Raw genomic sequence first — 19,437 nt, 5'->3', positions numbered from 1 at the left:
GACTAAACAAATATGGACATATTGGTTTTTGCAACTGGACGACACATTTATCTTTGGAGTTCCAAATTTATAATACCAATAGATCACCGTCCAATCCTGTTTATTTTTTAGATGAATGAAATGACTCTTCTTAGTGTTTTCTATTGCTCCTAAAGGTATATGGCCAGAAATCTCTAGTTCACTTGTTACATATTATGGAGTCATTATAAAAATCATTGTGAGAAAAAAAAATTATATATATCGGAAAGTGCGAAACAATTGCAAAGGATCACCGAAACGAAATTGTTTAATTCGATGGGATCCTTAATAAATAAAAAGCTGTCCAATGTAAAAGGTTTTAAATTAATTAATAAATTGTTTTAATTATTATTCTGTTATAATTTATTTTTGGAAAGCGTTTTGATTATAGAACATTTTTGATATAATATAATTTTAGGTTATGATATGTACAAATTTAAAAAGTGCTACCTTACAACTGTGGTCGTGAAGTAAATGGTGAAAAAGGTATATCTATATTCAGTATATTGTAGTTTTAAGGTCGCGGTCTGCCCGCAGATTGAAACCAAAGTACTTCCAATTCTGATTTCTGATGGTTTCATGAATCATGAAAGTAACCACTAAACAGCTAAAATAGAAATTTTATTGTTTTGTTTAGTTATATTGATTACAGAGTAGGTTATTTGTTTTGAATAGTTATTAACACCAGTTTATCTTGTACATTTCATAAATTTCAATATTTATATCATACTAGTATTAGAGTAATGTTTCCTTGATTGTATTCTTTTACAATTTTCTTTCATTATTAACATGGAGTGTGATGAAGATGGTGTTTATAGGTTAGAAGGTAGCCAAAATGAAAAAGGCGGTTTAATTATTAAGAAAAAGCCTGTTTCTGGTGCAAATTTTGAATTCAGAGTTCCAACAACATCTCTTCTTGGACTAGATAGACTTGCAGGTACAGTACTACCTAGGTCTTAAAATTTTTTGTAAGTTTGCTTCTATCTTTATTCATCTGTGTTTTTAGCAAATGTTTACATGTCCAACTTTACATGATTTGTTGATTTAATAACATGAAAAGTACTTTAAAGGTGTTGAGGTTATTGACATTAATAAGGAAAAAACTGAGAAAAGACCTAATAAGAAAAATTTTTACATGAGGAAGTAACTTAAATCCTTTAATGCAAGGAATTCCGTAATCTCCCTAAATTATATCTAAAATACTTATAGCCTTTTGTGACAAAAAAATATTGTTAGGGTAGGATCCAATAAGCGGACCCAGTTTTTTATATCGAAGAATATAATCATCGATACCTAATATTCGATACCTAATATTTGCATATCGAATCATAGACTATCAATCGATATAAAAGTAATAACAATCATATGTTTTAAATTAAAATGTGAATTTAATGATGTAACAAATAATAAATGAACATAACCAAAATCAGGCAAACTCATAACTTTAACTGAATGAAACAGAACGAAAATGTTTTTACTAAATTTGTGTCCACCATTACATTCTTTTTTGCATCTGAAGACGACCATGTTAGCTCCTCTGGCAGTTACATTTGTTACTTTTAAAGCAATTTCGTGAAGCTTCCTAAGATTGACAGCCATTTTAATACAAAATGTTACTTATGTGCAATTTAAAAATATTACCTTAATTGTATTATTTGAAAGTGTTTACAGCTGTTCATATAGATTATTTAAGTTAATTGCTAAAAATAATTAATCAGTATCAATTGATTATATCGATGGTTATGATTAAGTAATATCGTTTGCCAATTTCGATATAAAAAAACCGGGTCCGCTTATTGGACCCTACCCATATTGTTAGAATAACCCATGAGAATATCAGTAAATAAACCTCATTTTGTTCATAAAAGAAATTACCTAACCTCGTACCTGGCTCAAGTATAATAAGCAGCCACCAAAACATTAGAATCAACTGTCAATTAGAAATATCTAAACTATCAAATATTAAAACATTTCACCTATATATATTCATTATTAATAAATATTAACCAATTTTTTTAAAGAATAACAATATTGTTTAAAATAATCTTAGAACCCTAATAACATAATTTGGTTGGACATTATTGGGGAAGGGTACGATAAGCGGACCTGGTTTTTTATATCGAAGAATGTAATCATCGATACCTAATATTCGTATCTCAAATCCTAGACTATCAATCAATATAAAAGTATCTATAGTCCTCAATAACAGTCATATGTTTTAAATTAAAATATGGTTTTAATATTTACAGTTATGAAACAAATTATTATAAGCAAAATTAGGAAAACTGAAGACGACCATATTTGCTCCTCTCTTAGTTACAGTTGTTTCTTTCCCATAAATTTGACATAAGCTTAATGGATTTTTCTGTACGAGTCCAACATGTTGAAAGCCATGTAAAACATGTCTTATCATCTTTCAAAGCAATGTTGTGTAGTTTTTTAAAATTGACTGCCATTTTTAATAATCAAATGTTACTTATATGTAAAATTGAAATATTACCTTACGTGTATTATTTGAAAGTGTTTACAGCTGTTGATATAGATTATTTAAGTTATTTGTTCAAAATAAATAATCAGTATCGATTGATTGTATCGGTGGTTATGATTAAGTAATATCGTTTGCCACTTTCGATATAAAAAACCGGGTCCTGCTTATCGTACCTTACCCCATTATTGTTCAAAATTAAATTAAACAAAATTAAATCATGTGTATTATTTGAGTAATGGCTGATAGACATGTGGGAAGTAACGTATTACCAAAATAACATGGTCAGATATTACGTTCCAGGAACCTGTTACTGTGGTAACATGTTACCAACTAATCCATTCTCGGTAATAGCATCATGCTGTGTGATCCAAGCTAAAATTTAGTTACCATCTCCAGAGATGTTTTTCTTTTTCTGCTAGAAAAGTGGGATGGTGCTACTGAAGCCTGCACTGTGGCCAGGAGGATTTTTGATCGGTATTTTCCCAACCTCAGATCTCGTGCTAGATCGTCCAATGTGATCTGATGTTGGACAAGTTGGACGATCCAAGGTCAGGAAAGTACCGATTGGAAATACCTCTGGCCATCAGTGTGCGGGCAGGTAGAGTACGATAAGCGGACCCGTTTTTTTATTTCGTTTAGTACAGTCACTGATACTTAATATTCATTTATCGAATATGTGTTTATAAATCTCATCAACATATCTATAGCCAAGCCATAATCAAAATCATATTTTAAATTAAAACAACTAATAAAACGCACATAATGATGATCTTAAATAAGTAATAAATGAGCTTGAATGATCAAACAAATGATAAGAATTGGGAATAGGAAAAACTCATAAATAATTTTGAAATGATAACAACATAAAATTATTAATAACAGGAAATACGAAATATGTGTAATTTTTTATATGTTTTCTCCTGTGTAGCAATTTTTAACTGTTTTCGAGAAGTTGTTGAAGCATCTTCTCTAGAAAACCGTAATTCTCTCCTGCATAAATAAATACTCACAGAGATGATCTGCAAGCAGGTCGGCTGATAAGTCACCTTTTGAACTTTGTTTTACAGTCCTGCACGAGCTTTTGACTGTCTTGTTATTATCTATAAAAGAAAATAGTCGTCAAGGATAACATTATTAATTAAATAAAAGACCTAAAATCTGCAAAAAAATAAATAAAGTAAATCCTTAATATAGGGAATGCATTCTAATATAGACCTACATTAAAATTTAACTATAGCCGTAAATTTCTAAAACGTATCAAACCATATTGTTTTGAGGAAACCTATACACCTGACTGCCATACACATGTTTACACCTACCCCACCGAAAACAAGAACTTTATTAAGTAGAATTTAGCAATCTATAATGCAGGTAGCGTTGTCACTTCAAGGTTTTTATTAATTTGCACTTAGAACACAATTTAAAAATGCTGCCAATGGTTCTTACACTAGATAGTAAATTGACTGCAACTCATATATTTCATATAATGAACATTGTTTTTTTTTTTTTTTTGCATAAAATGCAACAAACAAGCCTTCAAAGTTCTGCAATGAATTTAATGGAAAAGACATTTTTTATACTTCCACATTAAATTTATTAATTTAAAAAGCGCTTTCGCCGATTAAGGCATCATCAGTTTGATATTGTTTACAGAAAAAACATACCGTATTTGTAAAATAGAATAAACATATTATAAAATAGAATAAAATTTAAAACTAACTGTAAAGACCAAAAACTAAAAAATAATAAATAATACAAAGCAGAAAATGAATTGTAAATCCTTGCCTGCAAATGAATGAAGTGCAATAGTTACAACATGCTTGATCAGTGTCTCCCTAATCTGTAAGATTGTATTCCTATCTTTGCAGGATAGTTAGCTGAAGATAATTTAACATAATAATTTATTTGTATGATTATATATTTTATATTAGTGTTTTTAAATTCACTTCATATCAAGTGCCCTTATGGCACTCCTACACTTAAAAAAAGGAAGTCCTGTTAAGCAAAATTTAATATATTTCAGATATCTGTTCTAGATCAAACATATGATTTTAAATTAAATTACCTTTGTATTTGCGTTTTTGTTTCAGCTCAGCGACGAAAAGAGCGTGAGGAATCTGTGGAGAAGGAATCAAAGAAATCAAAACTTTTATCATATAAAGATGTTGATGATGGTGAAAATGCTGAGGAAAGTCCAAGGAGATCTGACAGAAGAGACAAAAAGAAAGATAAAGAAAGGTTGGTGGTTGTGTTTCAAATAAAGTATTCAAATAACACAAAGTTGTATGTCAAGTAATACACTTTTATAGATGTTTTACCTCTAAGAAATAAACTTCATTATTTGACAATTGTAGTAAGCTTTCCTCAAGTTTGAAAATAAGGTTTCTTAAAATATGTCCTAATTCAAAACTTGTGTTATTTTTAGTTATAGCAAAACATAATATCTATAATCAATCAAAATATCTTTATTCGTTCAACATACATAAGTGTCATAAAAGTTCTTAACAACTAACTTAACCTAAATAATTTGTTTTACTAAATGATTATTTTTGTAAATATTCGTCTATTGAATAAAGAGCTAAATTAATTAAGTGGTTTTTTTTCAATAATTTATCAAATTTCTTGTTCTCTCTTTCCTGTTTTATTGTTATTGGTAAATATCTAAACAAATAGTTTTCCTGCATAAAAAATATGATTTTTATAGAAATTTAATTTGTGATTACAGTGAACTTCTTCCCTCTTGTTTTATAGGCTTGCATCTGTTGATGTATGCCTCTAGGTTGCTTGTCAGAAAATAAAATTGTTTCATTCATATAACTCCATAAACAGTTAAAATATATAATCTTTTGAACAATTTTTTTAAAGGGGAGGCCGGTCCCCTTTTAAGCCTTCTTCTGTCCGTCCTCATGGGCCACTGGCCTGTGTGAGGATCTTATCAAACAGAATAAGGGGGAGAGTCGATACAGTATGAGGTCGATGGTACTGATAAAAAGTGCAATTCGGTCACAGACAGGATTCGATCCTGCGCTATCTCTAACTCAGACCCAAAGTCCAACGACTTAGACTGCTTGGCCATCGGCACTCCCACTGGTTATAATGAAGGTTTTGTATTATTCTATTTGCTTTCTTTTGCAACCAAATTATTCTTTGTAGTCCTTCCTGTAAGATTACACAAATACCATATTAAATTTAATGTGTGATGCAATGTGCACATGATAAATAATTTTTAATACAGTTTTGTCACAAAGGTGTGACATTGTTCTCAAAGCATATAGTCCAGAGATCATTTTGCGTTCTACCATATTTTTATGTGCAAACAGGTTCTTCATTAATTAACACACTTAGTTTATTCACATTCCTATTATTTTTTGTATGAAATGAAACAGTGTTAGTTTTTAATGTGTTAGCTGTTACATTATGCTCATTGAAATAATTAGTAAGTTTTTCAATTTCCAATAATGCCAGGATTCTTATTTCATTTCAGATTTTTTCCTGCTGTAATCAAACTAATATCATCAGCATATAAACTTACTTATTACTTGCTTATGTACTTATTTGTAGGTAGATCCGTAATGTAGCAATCCTATGATCCCTTAAAACCATCTGTAGTTAATAATACATTTTAAATAGAGGAATGATGTGCACATTCTCAAATCCATTTTTGCTAGCTTTTAAATTAATTTTATAGTTCCATAATAACATTACCTATTAAGTATTTGGATTCTTCTAATAAACTTTTTGCTTCAAATAACCCTTTAAAAATTATTTTGACCTTGTGAATTCTGGGGATTTAGTTAACTTCATTGTTTGATTGATGCTTTCGTAAAATATCCTGTTATAAACCCATTTATCTCAATGGAATACCATATAAAAAAAACTAACATAATATTTTGTTTTGTTGACATATTCATAAAACCTAAGATCTCTTTTAAATTGAAATGTCCTTTTATAAAACCACTTATCTCAATTGAATACCATATACAAAAAACTAACATTATATTTTGTTTTGTTGACATATTCATAAAACCTCAAATCTTTTTTAAGTTGAACACATATTTTTTAAGTAGGTATTTTTGTTTATTAAGAGAAGGTTTTTTCATTATAAAATTTCTTTATTCACTTTTTTCTTTGGGAAAGACCTCATTGATTATAATTGGGGTTTGAATATGTGACTTTTTAATAATTTTAAAATGATGTTTTCCAAAACTTCAATATAACAATGCTTGATGTACTGTAACTAAGTAAAAAAATAAGAGTGAGAAATGTGAAATATTAATGATGCTAATGAAAGTTTGGTATTCAGACATTATAGAGAAGCATATGACGAGACTCCAACACACACTGGCGGTATATCACGTGAAGCTAGAGAGAGACAGGAAGCCAGGATGAGACGAGACAGAGAGAAAGGTCTTTATACCAGCTCCAAAGACAGATCTGGTGATCGGGATAAAAGCGATGATAGTAGTACAAGAGGTATCTATTTATATTTTTACATTTTTAGGTCTACGTCTTTTCCACTGTAGTTGTAGCTCCTTAATTTTGGCCACAATCGTATAAAATCCTGCAAATTATAACTGGCTGAATGTCAAATTTGTTAGCTTAGCCTAAAATAAATATTAGTGGTTTTAAAATAATTATTTAATTAATACAAATTTATTGTAATGATTAGTACAACAGTACTACTATGTGAAGAGCACTTAGGCTATATAGTTTGGCTAATTATTATTTGATATTAACCCTAACAGTGCAAGAGACCAGTGTACACTGTGAGGAACATCTAGATAGTGTGAAGTAGCGCAAGATGTTGGCACTCAAGGTGTTAATGATTGGAGTTAGTTTAAATAATAACGTATAAGTAATTGATAGTTTAATGTAATCACATTGAAACATTAACACATTCACTGCTGACGACGTTTACATATGTCAGGGCATTTTTCCATTCAGTAGCTATCCAGCCAATCTAGTGAGAGGTTACTCTCACTTCTTACAATAGCAGTTTAAAATATGTGAAGCAATTTAAAATCCTGCGAGTTGTGAAGTGTGGTTGGTAATACGGTTTTTGTTGGCTAAGCACAATAAACCAATTGAGATAGATCAATACCACCAACTCTGTGAAGTTTATAGAAAAATGTAATTACTGAAGGTGGAGTGCGTCAGTGATGGATTTGGTGTAAAAATGGCCATACTAAACTGCATGATCATGAATGAATTGGACCAAGGCATTGTGACCAATAAAATGACCGCTTCATTGACATTTTTGGATACTTACAAAAAAGATGGTGACTCGCTGCTCGATCGAATCATTATAGGAGTCGAGATTTGGGTAAAACACGTGAATTGAGAAACCAAATTAGAGTTTATGGAGTGGAGGCACACACACTCTCCCAAAAAGCAAGGAAAGGCATGCAAACATTGTTCTATGTAACACATAGACACACTATGTAAATTTGTAAAAACACAAACTATGTAAATTGTATGTTTGAATAAGATCTATTGTGGGGTGTATGACAAAATTCTAGCAAGTAAAAAGTTGACTTTTGCCATGCATTGTAGAATGTTCCGGCAATAAAAATCTGATTTGATTTGATTGTCGGCAACTGTTTTTGGAACAGGAAAGGAGTTCTTCTTGTTGGTTTCTTAGAACGTGACACAACCAAACGTTCTGTATTGTGACACCTTGCAAAATTTAAAAAGAGCAATACAAAATAAGCGCAGAGGAAAGAAAAATTCAAAAGTTTATTTTTGCACTACAACACCCAATCACACTCGGCAAATCGGACTCGAGACGTCCTGGGTGCTTTTAAGTGGGAAGTGTTTCCATATCCTGGGGACCTTGCACCAGCGACTACCAACTGTTTCCAGCAATGACGATTTGGTTTGCAACGCAGCGCTTTGATGACAACATGGAACTGTGGGAGGGTAAGACTACCTGGTTGAAGTCTCAGGCGGCAGAATTTTATAATGCTTGGATTTCAAAAATAGTTCACCACTATGATAAGTGCCAAAACTTGTATGGTGACTATTTCAAAAATACTATTTTATTTATTGTCACTTTCAAATGTCTATAATACAATTTTTTTCTTGTACTTTGCTTTTTGTTTATATCAAAACGTAATCTACTTTCTGGATAGCTCTTGTATGTTAAAGACAAATAATTTGCAACTGTACAAAGTTAACATTGGGAAAAGAATAAATCATCAAAGTGTTAAGCAATCTATTTAGATAAGCTAAACTAATAAAAGAATACATTTCCATTGTACAATAAAGTAATAAAACTACTTTTTAGAGCAAAACAATTTATCATTATTTGCATTTATAATATTTGTATGATACAATTGTTGCTCACATTACAATTTGCCTTCCCAATAAACCCTGGAATAAAAAAATCTGATGGTAAGACGTGGTGAGTGTAGACAAATTATTAATTAATTTTAAAAAGTAGTTAAGTAATTACAACAAAAGAAATTCTGTATACTTCCTGAATATTATCTATAATTTGACTAAACCAGTACCTAAACCTTTTTCTGGATTCTAATTTCATCTTAATAGAAAATGTTGATATCATTTTTCATTATAGAAAGTTCTGTATCAATATTAGATTAATTTGAACTATTCTTAAAAGTATTGCATTCATCCAGTGTAAAACTGACTAAGAAGTTGAACGCTCGGTTTAAATAGTATCTTTTGCTATAATTAAAAATGACTTATGATTTGTTTTACAGAAAGAGAATGGGAGCGAGACAGGGACAGAGACAGAGGTAGAGGTCGAGACAGAAAAAGTGAGCGGAGGGACAGAGATTCTGTGCGTAGAGATAGAGAATCAGAGCGGAGAGGTAGAGATTGGTCAGAAACACCCAGCGTTCGATTCAAAGATGAACCAAGAACACCCAGCTTTAAGGTTAAAGATACTCCATCAAGGTAGGTTTTCTCTTTAAATTGGTATTTTACCGCAGTAAAATCAATTTTGAATGCATTTTCAGTTACATGAATAATTAAATATACGTGAATGATTTGATAGGAAAAGTTTTCAGATATTTGCCATTGTTAATGTTACAAAAATAGAAAACAATCTTTCAAGTTTTGGAATGTATCATCTTAAAATCAGAGTTAAAACCCTAAGAAAGAATACTAATCAGCTTCTAGCCACACATCTTAGGCTCATCTTTTAATATGAGGCTAAAGTTTAAAACTGTGTTTTAAATAGAAATTCTTCTCACATCCATATATGTTTTACTCCATAAAATTACACTTTAGTGTCTCAATGCTAATAAATTGTAGAAATATGACTATCTGTCAACTTATAATGTATATTCAGTTGAGATATTCCCATAAAAAACTCTTCTTTGAATAAGAATTATGTAATTTAATTTTAGGTATAGTTTTTTGACTACAAAAAAACTGTATACAACATTTCAATGACATTCCTTACAAATTCTATAAATAGGAGTATGCTAAATTTCTGTTTGTTGTGCAAGAGTAATTTAATTGATAATGTACCACTACAGACAAATTGTCTATTAGCATACAATCAAAATACATTTTCCAGAACATCGTGGGACGATGATGATCCTACGCCACCACGCCATTCCAGCTGGGACTTGCCAACACCACGCACTTACAATACGCAGGAGAACGGTGAGTGGTCAACACGCAGGCCTACACCAGCGCACCGTTACAACGTATGGGCCAAGGATCGAAAGCGCACCGGAGCAACCCCCTTGCCAGGCAAAGGTAAATAAATTAGACAAACATTTTGAGCTAGGTTTTTTGGCTATGAATATAACCTGTAAATAATATGGGTATAAAGAGGATAAGTAGTTTAATATGTTTATTCTTTTCTCTTAGTTGCCATTTCAAACACTTAGAGAACAAAACTTTTAAGATATAAGATTTTTCTGAATAAAGCACTGGAAAAGTTATACAAAGTAATTCACGGTAAACACTGATATTTGAACATTGATAATTATTTCCACAGTGTACCTACTTTTCTCTTAAGATATAATATTTTATGATTTATTTACATATTTTATTAATGGTTTTACTGAAAATGGACATAATTTTTTTACATTGAACCAAAGATTTGAGAGGGAATGCAAAAGAATATGTTAAACTATTTTCTTTTCTACACTGAATTTAATTCTTTAAAGTGACAAACCAATAATTTATTATACTATTTTAACGACTTTTACTTCAATATACAACAGAAACTATGATCTATTGATAAAATTTGGAAATATGTCACATAAAGTGATAAATAGAGAGGAGGACCAATATAACCAATAACCAATATAGTGTTATATGTATAAAACTAAGAAGTCAATAGACAATAGACAAATATTTATTGTACAATACGTTTTCTTCTATCACAATGTAATAAAAACTGGTACATAGTCAATGATTAAAAACTACATAACTAAACTTATTCTAAAACATCACTTTTCATACATATAAAAAATCATTTTTGGTATCTATAAAACATAAAAAAAAAAACATTGATTAAATCCAAGTCCTCACTAAACTAGCAAAATTGGCTCATTACGATGCCAATAATAAACATTTTCTTAGCCATTATTCTTAATGTTGTTAGAACATTATGTTTGTTAATTATGGATGACTGACATAAAGACAGTTCACTGTATCACTTTTCTTATCAATCAATCAATCAATCTCTTTATTTGTGATATCGTAGAGAAATACAAAGGCATCAATATTATTGGCCTTGTTAGTTTATATCATTACAGTTAATACTCTGTTCCATTAGTCAAACACTTAATTTCCCTCATCTAATACAGTATTAGCACTTAAATTGGGGGCTAAGTGCTCCATGGTGATGTCCAAACTCACCAGGACAGCTGCTTTCAAGTAGAATCACCCACCCAAGGAGCAACCACGCTTGTTGTTTTTTGACTCAGCTGTATTGGAAATTGGTTATATTGGAAAGGTAATAACAAGATTATTTGTTTAAATTGGGTGTTTTCTTGTGACCCACTGGAAGAAAAGATCAGATCTCTTGCAACATGACGTTTTTGTTGTCTATGCACTTCATAATGATACATTTTATTAATAAAATCCTGTAAGTGAATTGAATTCTCGATTTAAAAAAAAATAAACTTTAACTAGATTACTATTATATGTAATTAGTATATAATAGATGAAAATACAGTAACACTTTTTACAACATTTAGCATTACAATGAAATAATATAACTGTCTTATCTGTAAGACTCAATTAGAAAATTTCCAGAACTTATAGATGCTGTACAGACCATCATGACCTTTCCTGCAATTTTTTATGACTATCTGCAGTTATTCTATTCAAAATTTGTTTGTACATATTTACGTACATTTTTCCAGAGGGGGAAGTAGCGTGGGGAGGGCGAAGTGAAAGGGAGCAGTGGGAGGCTGAGCAGGTCCGCCTAGATAGAGAATGGTACGCTCTGGACGAGGGGGCTGATACTGCCAACAACCCTTTCAGCAATGTCAGTGAGGAGTACGCACGCAAGAAGGAGCAGCAGTTGGAGCAACGCAAGAAGAAACGAATGTCTGCACAACAGCGGCAGATCAGCAAGGTACTTTTGACTGTGAAGTTGTAGAGTTAATACCCACCTCATTAATTCAGGTTAACATATCGCGTGCGGCGCTGTCACCAGCGACCGCCACATTAGTGGTGTGACTGCATCGCACACGATGTGTTAACGGGTAATATTTGAGAGGACAATCAAAAGTCTATACTGAAACAAAATTTCAAATTAAATACAACATACATTAGTGGCTATCAATATTCACACTAAAAATACTCAGTAACTTAAAGTTTAGTTTAAAATTTAATAAGATTTTTTTTATATGGAGAGTTTTGTTAATAATCTGAATAATTGGGATTACTCAAAATTAACTAAAAATGTGAATCATTTGAAGTAAAAGTACAGTACAGTTTTATCTCCCTAGGACATGTAAAATGATATGTTATTGTGTGATAGATTTACTGTTGACTCGCAATTAGTTTGTAACAATGTATTGCTATTTTGTGGGGTAATTTTTTTCTTTTTTCTTGTAATTACCTGGAGAAGAAAAGCAGGAGAAAAAAGAGCAGAGTAGATTTTGTTCTTTCCTGTTGTGGTATTTGTTTTATCAGCAGCCAAGTTCTTGTCACTGTCCAGTCCAGACATTAATTTAACCATTAAATATATATATATATATATATATATATATATATATATATATATATATATATATATATTCATTTTGCATTTCAAAAATTAATTATAATATATCATAGATACTACAACAATATTGACACTTTTACTAGACCTAACTTATTATAAATCATATATCGTTAAAAAAAACAATTTTTCATCAATTTTTGTGCCTTTCGGTTACGGTATTTAATATTTAAAATGTATTTAATTGATCTTATTGAATGTTAAATAATACATAATTTTAGCAGCTATTTTGAATAACAATGTTGTTAATGATGTTATCATCTAGTTTGACCACTTCCAGTATGAAAGTATAATATTTTTTTAACAAAATAAATTTTTGATTTATAGTCTTGCTGAATCTTTTTGGATTAACTTCATTTGAGATTAGCTGAGTTCATTGTAATTTGCTCTTCAGAATAAAATTATTGCACACTTTTTACGATTTGCAATTTTAATATATTTTATTTATTCACCAGATTTTTGGTTGGTTGTTTAAGTCCAGCTAATTGTTGATGTTTGTTCTTCTGCAGGATAATGAGCTGTGGGAGCGTAACCGGATGTTGACCAGTGGTGTGGTACAGTCAGTGGATGTTGATGATGACTTTGACGATGAGAGTGAGGCCCGTGTACATCTCCTAGTACACAATATTGTTCCACCCTTTCTTGATGGCCGGATCGTCTTTACTAAACAACCGGAACCGGTCATCCCAGTTAAAGTAAGCTTTTAAATATTTTACTTGAAAATATATAATAATAACAAAATTATTGAGACTTCATAAAATCATGAGGCATTTTTTTTTAAAGGAAGTGCCATTTTAATATATAGAAAATCAAATAAACTTTTTGTCACAATTTTATTTTTATATGAAAGCCCACACTTTTATGTACTTTTCTACATGATTTCCATCAATATCAAGGCACTTCTAAATATCTCAAAATAACCATTTGTATACTGTCTTTATAGAAGATTGCCGCCTGACTTTAAAATTTCATGATTTTTTACACTATGTCATTGTTGCGCTGCTGATCTCAATATGCTTCTTCTAATGAAAGAACAATTGATAGTCACTGGGTGCTAAAATTGGTGCTTTTTGGGGAATTATAACATTGTTCCTAGGAAATGCTGTAATAAGATCTTGAGTTTGTTTTGCCGCATGTGTACAGACATCGTCATACAGCAAATCATGTTTGTCAAAAAAATATTGAGAACACTTCTTGAAACTTGAGGATAATGAAGAAATTGTGAAATATCTGTTCATTTTCTCTTTATCATCATTCACTTTCTGCACCAAACATTTCTCAACATGAATATTCTTTTGATCATCTTTTAAAATTCTTACCTTTTTCAATGTAATTCCATCACTCATAATGTTTTTGTTTATATTCTTCACAATACTGATGGTGAATTTCAACTGCTTTTAGTGCCAAGAAAACAAATAACAACACATACTTCAGAGTCAATGGGATTCTCAATTGTTGGGGGCATTAACAGATGTAAGAATGATCCATTTTTGCCGTAAATGCGTCTGTGGGTTGTTAAGATGAAGGTGACAATGCACAAAAGGTGACAAACACGGTATACCCGGGGCGCACTGCAGTGGTGGAATTTTAAAACGCTACTAACTTATAAAAGATGCCTCTTATATTGTTTTTGTAGAAATAGTCTGTAGTGTACTAAATCTGTTTCTTACCTTGTCTTACTTACACAATTTAAACAATATTGTAATCGTGTTGATTTAATTTTTTTGTCAAAATAAAAGGCACGGTTTTTTATGTAAAACACTGATAGCAATTGCATAAAAGTGTGCTACTGACGTTATGCATTGTATATTGTTCCTGTTTTATTCTGTTGTCTGTTTTATAATATTGCTCAAGAAGCATTTCTATAACAATCGCAGGAGTAGTTCTGGTGTTTTCTACTAGTGTCAGCACTCCTTTTTCCCCTGTCAGGAGAGTTTGTGAATTCCCTGTAGTTGTACAGTGCAGGCAACTACAGCGTGTTGTTGCATGTCACCCAACCTGGAGTATTTTATGGTTTTTATTTTTAGTGGACCACGAATACCTGACACACAAATAGACAGACGATACAAAGATGTTGGCTTCTTTTGTATGATGGTGGCACTGACACGGATAGTGAAAATTACTTATTTAATGATATATAAAAAAAACTGAAACAAGACAAAACACTTTTCTATAAAACAGTGTATACCTAAAGTCTAAAAAACACAGAAATAGGCTCCTGTCTCTGTGAAAAACAGAAAAACACCAGCAAAACAGCATAATTTTAGGTACAAAAGTTAAACCGTTAAAGGGTTATTAAGAAATAACATATATTTTACCATGATTTACAAATGTAAAATAAAGAACTCGTTCAAAAAATATTCCGTAAATTTTCATTGAGTCAAGGCAAAAATAAACTTATTTGAATCTTTAAAAAAAATCTGTCTATTTATGAATTTTTTATACAGCATATGTAAAGATCATCTGGTTTGATCTCTTCATATATTATCTTTTCTGCAGGATCCATCATCAGATATGGCTCTGGTTGCGAGGAAAGGGTCTGGGCTGGTCAGAGTGTACCGAGAGCAGAAAGAGCGGCGGAAAGCTCAGAAGAAACACTGGGAACTTGCCGGAACCACCATCGGAAACATCATGGGCGTTGAGAAAAAAGAAGAAACTGTAAGTAGTTTATTTTATTACCTTCATCACGTATTCCAGTATAAAATCAAGATAAAAACAACTCATGACAAACCATGTATTAGAAAATCCTATTAAACTTTTGCTCCGTATGGTGTGTGTTGATTTTTTGAAATTTGTTCTATTTTCAAGAAAGAAGTTTTTGCATCATGAATGTTTTAATAAAAACAATGTGAAATATGTTTTGCTGATCAAGTGGACAAGTTTTATAATTTAATTTTAACAGTGTTCACACAATATGTATATCCCATTTTAACTTTTGAGATTGAAAATTATTAAAAATAGTTAGTAATGTTTTAACTACCATAAAAAATACAATCTATGTTCAGGCCACACCACGTGATGTGATCAAGGCTTTTTACTGTGTGTGCCACAATTTTCTTTTAGACAAACTACAATGTTATGTTTAACTAAAAAAGTAGATTTTTAGGTATAGTATTTATGTGTACAGTTTCGTTGCTTTATCTGCAATAGTTCCAAATATAAAATGACGTCCCTGGACTTTTTGTACACCCTGTATATTTTTTATTTTAATTAAATACAATAAAATAAATAAGGATAAAATTAAAAAGTAGAAACACATTTATTTTTAAAGACATCATACTATGGCAATGCATTTTACTGTGTTTTGATGTAAAAATAATATACAAACAAGTAAAGTATTAACATTTTAATAATTTTATTATGAACACAGCTTACAATTTATCAGTAAGTTTTTCTCAAGCAAAATTATTTGATACATCAAATGTGTTTAAAGTACTACATCAAACGATTATTTTCATTAACTGAATTGTCTGCTATAATAAATCAATGTAAAAGTTATATTTTGCAATTTGTCTGATTGTGAAGAAGTGAAAATTTGCAGTGACAATAAAATAGGTTTTTTTCATTTGGTCCTGAAAGTGTAAAAAGCTTCAAAATGTGAAATCTTAAAAGCAATCCTTAATCCTATAAATAGCAGTTATCCAGTAAAAGTACTGCAAGCTATTTTACTGACAGATAACATCAGCCTGTAGCATTAAAAGGGTTAGACAAAAAAAGTATGTCAGCAGAAAATATACAACATGTTTACTGATCAGTCCTAACCGTATTTAAAAACTTGATGTAGTTGGTAGTCAGTTTTTATTTAAAAACTCAGATTTTGTAATCCTGTTGTTTCCCTCTTGGAGTTTCTCCTCCAGTACCTATCACTTAGGCGGATTGCTCACACACTGATTCTTTTGACAGGATGAACGGCAAGGAAAGGATGATGAGACGGATTACAAGACAGATCAGAAGTTTGCCGAACACATGAAAGACACCCCGGAAGCCAGCAGTGAGTTTGCTAAGAAAAAGACTATAACAGAGCAGAGGCGGTATTTGCCTGTGTTCGCTGTTAGGCAAGAGGTAAATACAGATAAGTTTTGTTAAGACAAATTTAACCTTAGTTCAAAGAGATTACATTTGTCTTTTGAATTAAAAAAATCCAGTTTGTTGTATTAGGATGTATGTTAACACGTTCTAAACTAAAAGTTTGCCTCTATGGAATACTTTTGTGTAGTAATACTTTTCAAATCGATTTTTGCTCTAAAAGTCATAGCGGAGTTGTTTTATTTTAGTGTTAATTGAAGGACTTGAGCTTTTTCTGATAGTGCTTAATTGGTTTGTGCCACTGGGATGTATTTTTAAACGTAAATATTTTTGTCAACATTATTTAAGGAATATTTTAAAATTGTATTTTTGACGCCTGTGTGTACTAATTGGATAATTGTAATTTAGTTACAATTTGGAAAGAATCGTATTCTAAGTTTTGTGTTTAGTGATTTTTAAGGTTAGTTTGTTACTTTACTTTGGTAAAAACCCATCAGGAAATAGCTTTACGGAGTCAAAATTTCATATATCTGCTTTTCTCCTCCTAAATACGCCACTTGAGGAACAGAAAATTAGCTGAGAGCCATTTTAGAGTATTCAATTGATCTTAAATATTTAAATTATTTATTTTATATTAGTTATTTTAATATTATTTTTTTTGTAAATTTTAAAATGCTTAGTCTATTCCCTTCTAAGAAATATAGATGGGCATTTCTGATATAATTAACTTTCTGACTTACATTCTCATTAAATGTTGATTCCATCTTAGATATTTTTTATCTACACCTTTTTGGATCTAAACACAATTAGAATCTGTTAAAAGCTTGTTGTACATTTATTATAACTTATTGACTAGTATCTTTACAACTCGTTTCCCAGGTATATAATATTGTAAATAGAATAACAAGATTCAGTTCACTTCAGTTGCTTCCAGAATAATGAAAATCAGTGATTTAGCTTTTTCAAGGAAAGCTGCCCCTTTTTTTGGATTTCTCTGTCCGTCTCCCAAACACTATAGATTTGTGTCCATATATTGTATACTATAGACTCAAATCTTAACAAAATTTAGTAAGATGGAGAGAGAAATGTTCCAGTCTGAGGTGGATAATACTGATAAAAATGGAACAGTTAAGAAAGAATTTGAACTTAATTGTTTTTAATTCACAGCTGCTGAACGTGATCCGAGAAAACAGTGTGGTAATCATTGTTGGAGAGACAGGCTCAGGTAAAACCACACAATTGACCCAATACTTGCATGAAGATGGATACAGCAAGTATGGGCTCATCGGTTGTACCCAGGTAAATAATTGTTGCATCTAAACTGATAAAATTGGGCATAAAAATTTGTAAATGTGTAGAATAAAAAAATAACCATTTGTTTTCTAAAATACAAGGGTAGTTTTTTCAACCTCCAATCTCATGCCATGATGGTCATACGTGTGGCAGGTCGGTGTGCAGTAGTCGGTCGCACATCTTCCTTGCTATAACATTTTTTGTCACTTTTTAATTCAAGTAGTCAGTTTGGGTTGAGCTGCAGTCACATAAACATGGCCACCTCTATTGAGTGTTATTTCTTTCCTGCAAACAGAAAGGAATAATTGAGCAGAAATTCAATGAAGAATTTAGCGTGTTTAAGGAGAAAACATTTTGAATGGGTGTTGAGCGTGAATCGCGTCAAAAGTTTAAAGATGGATGGTTGTAAAATTCAAGGATCAATTCGAGAAATGTCAAAGTTGAAGCCATTGGCGATTTTTCTGGTTGTCAGTCAACATCTTTGGCTTTCTACACAACCCACGTAGAACACCACCATTTACATCTCCGTAAACACTGCACATTCTCCGATTGACTTTTGCTGCACTATTTTCCTCTGCTTGCAGGAAACGAATAGAGCTTTATAATTCACATTTGGCAGGAGAATCAATAGAGGCAACCATGTTTATGTGACTGCAGCTCAGCACAAACTCTAGCTACTTGAACTCGGCAGTGACAAATGTTGTAGCGAGGAATATACACGTTCGACTACTGCTCACACACCGACCCGTGGACCTACCACGTGGCTAGCCGTCGTGATGTGAGATCGGAGGTTAAAAAAATGGGTCTTGTACAATAACAGCAATGATTTTGGATGACATTATGTTAGTATTTTTGGTATCTTATTTGAAAGAATATCAGCAGAAGTTAATTAATTATAAAATAACTAATATAAAAGACCACACTGAAATAATCTGTAGCTTAGTATGAATATTAAGTGTTGCATTTTAGCATAAAATTGGATAGTGATGAGACGATTCTTATTCAATGTTTGCCCTGCATCAAGTGATTATGTTTACTGTTTATTCATTGATTTCTCATTTTTGGCTACAATTATTTGTTTAGCACCGATTTACTTTGGACATAGTTGTTTGTTCTATTTCATAATGTGCCTAATTTATTAGCCATATTGTTTACCACTCATTTTTCCTTATTTGCTGCATGATCAAATTTTATTCAATTGTTGGTTAAGTTGTTACTCGATATTACTAAGATTTTTTTTAAATTTTCTATGTTATATCTGAAATTAATACTTTGATTTCCAATACACATATTAATATTATGCTTTGATTTGTAAATATTATTCATTACTTCCCTGCAGAGCTATCATTAACATCCTCGACTGGCTCTGAATATTATAGTTTTTCCAATTAAG

At 31.2% G+C, this 19,437-nt stretch overlaps 1 protein-coding gene across 1 annotated transcript in view; it reads left to right on the top strand.

Moving 5' to 3' along the window:
• Positions 1-633: 633 nt before the first annotated feature.
• LOC124372488 (pre-mRNA-splicing factor ATP-dependent RNA helicase PRP16-like) overlaps positions 634-19,437 on the top strand; it is a gene marked incomplete at its 3' end in the record, with an annotated part of 30,165 nt that continues 11,361 nt past the window's right edge. Inside the window, 10 exon segments of the mRNA XM_046830890.1 lie at positions 634-955; positions 4,597-4,744; positions 6,810-6,979; positions 9,229-9,424; positions 10,053-10,237; positions 11,860-12,074; positions 13,235-13,420; positions 15,225-15,383; positions 16,629-16,787; positions 17,919-18,050. Coding sequence (XP_046686846.1) covers positions 808-955; positions 4,597-4,744; positions 6,810-6,979; positions 9,229-9,424; positions 10,053-10,237; positions 11,860-12,074; positions 13,235-13,420; positions 15,225-15,383; positions 16,629-16,787; positions 17,919-18,050 — 1,698 coding nt within the window.

The sequence above is a fragment of the Homalodisca vitripennis genome, unplaced genomic scaffold, assembly GCF_021130785.1.
Source record: "Homalodisca vitripennis isolate AUS2020 unplaced genomic scaffold, UT_GWSS_2.1 ScUCBcl_3341;HRSCAF=8818, whole genome shotgun sequence".
NCBI classification, from domain to species: domain Eukaryota; kingdom Metazoa; phylum Arthropoda; class Insecta; order Hemiptera; family Cicadellidae; genus Homalodisca; species Homalodisca vitripennis.
This window is presented reverse-complemented; position numbering and strand designations above follow the sequence as displayed.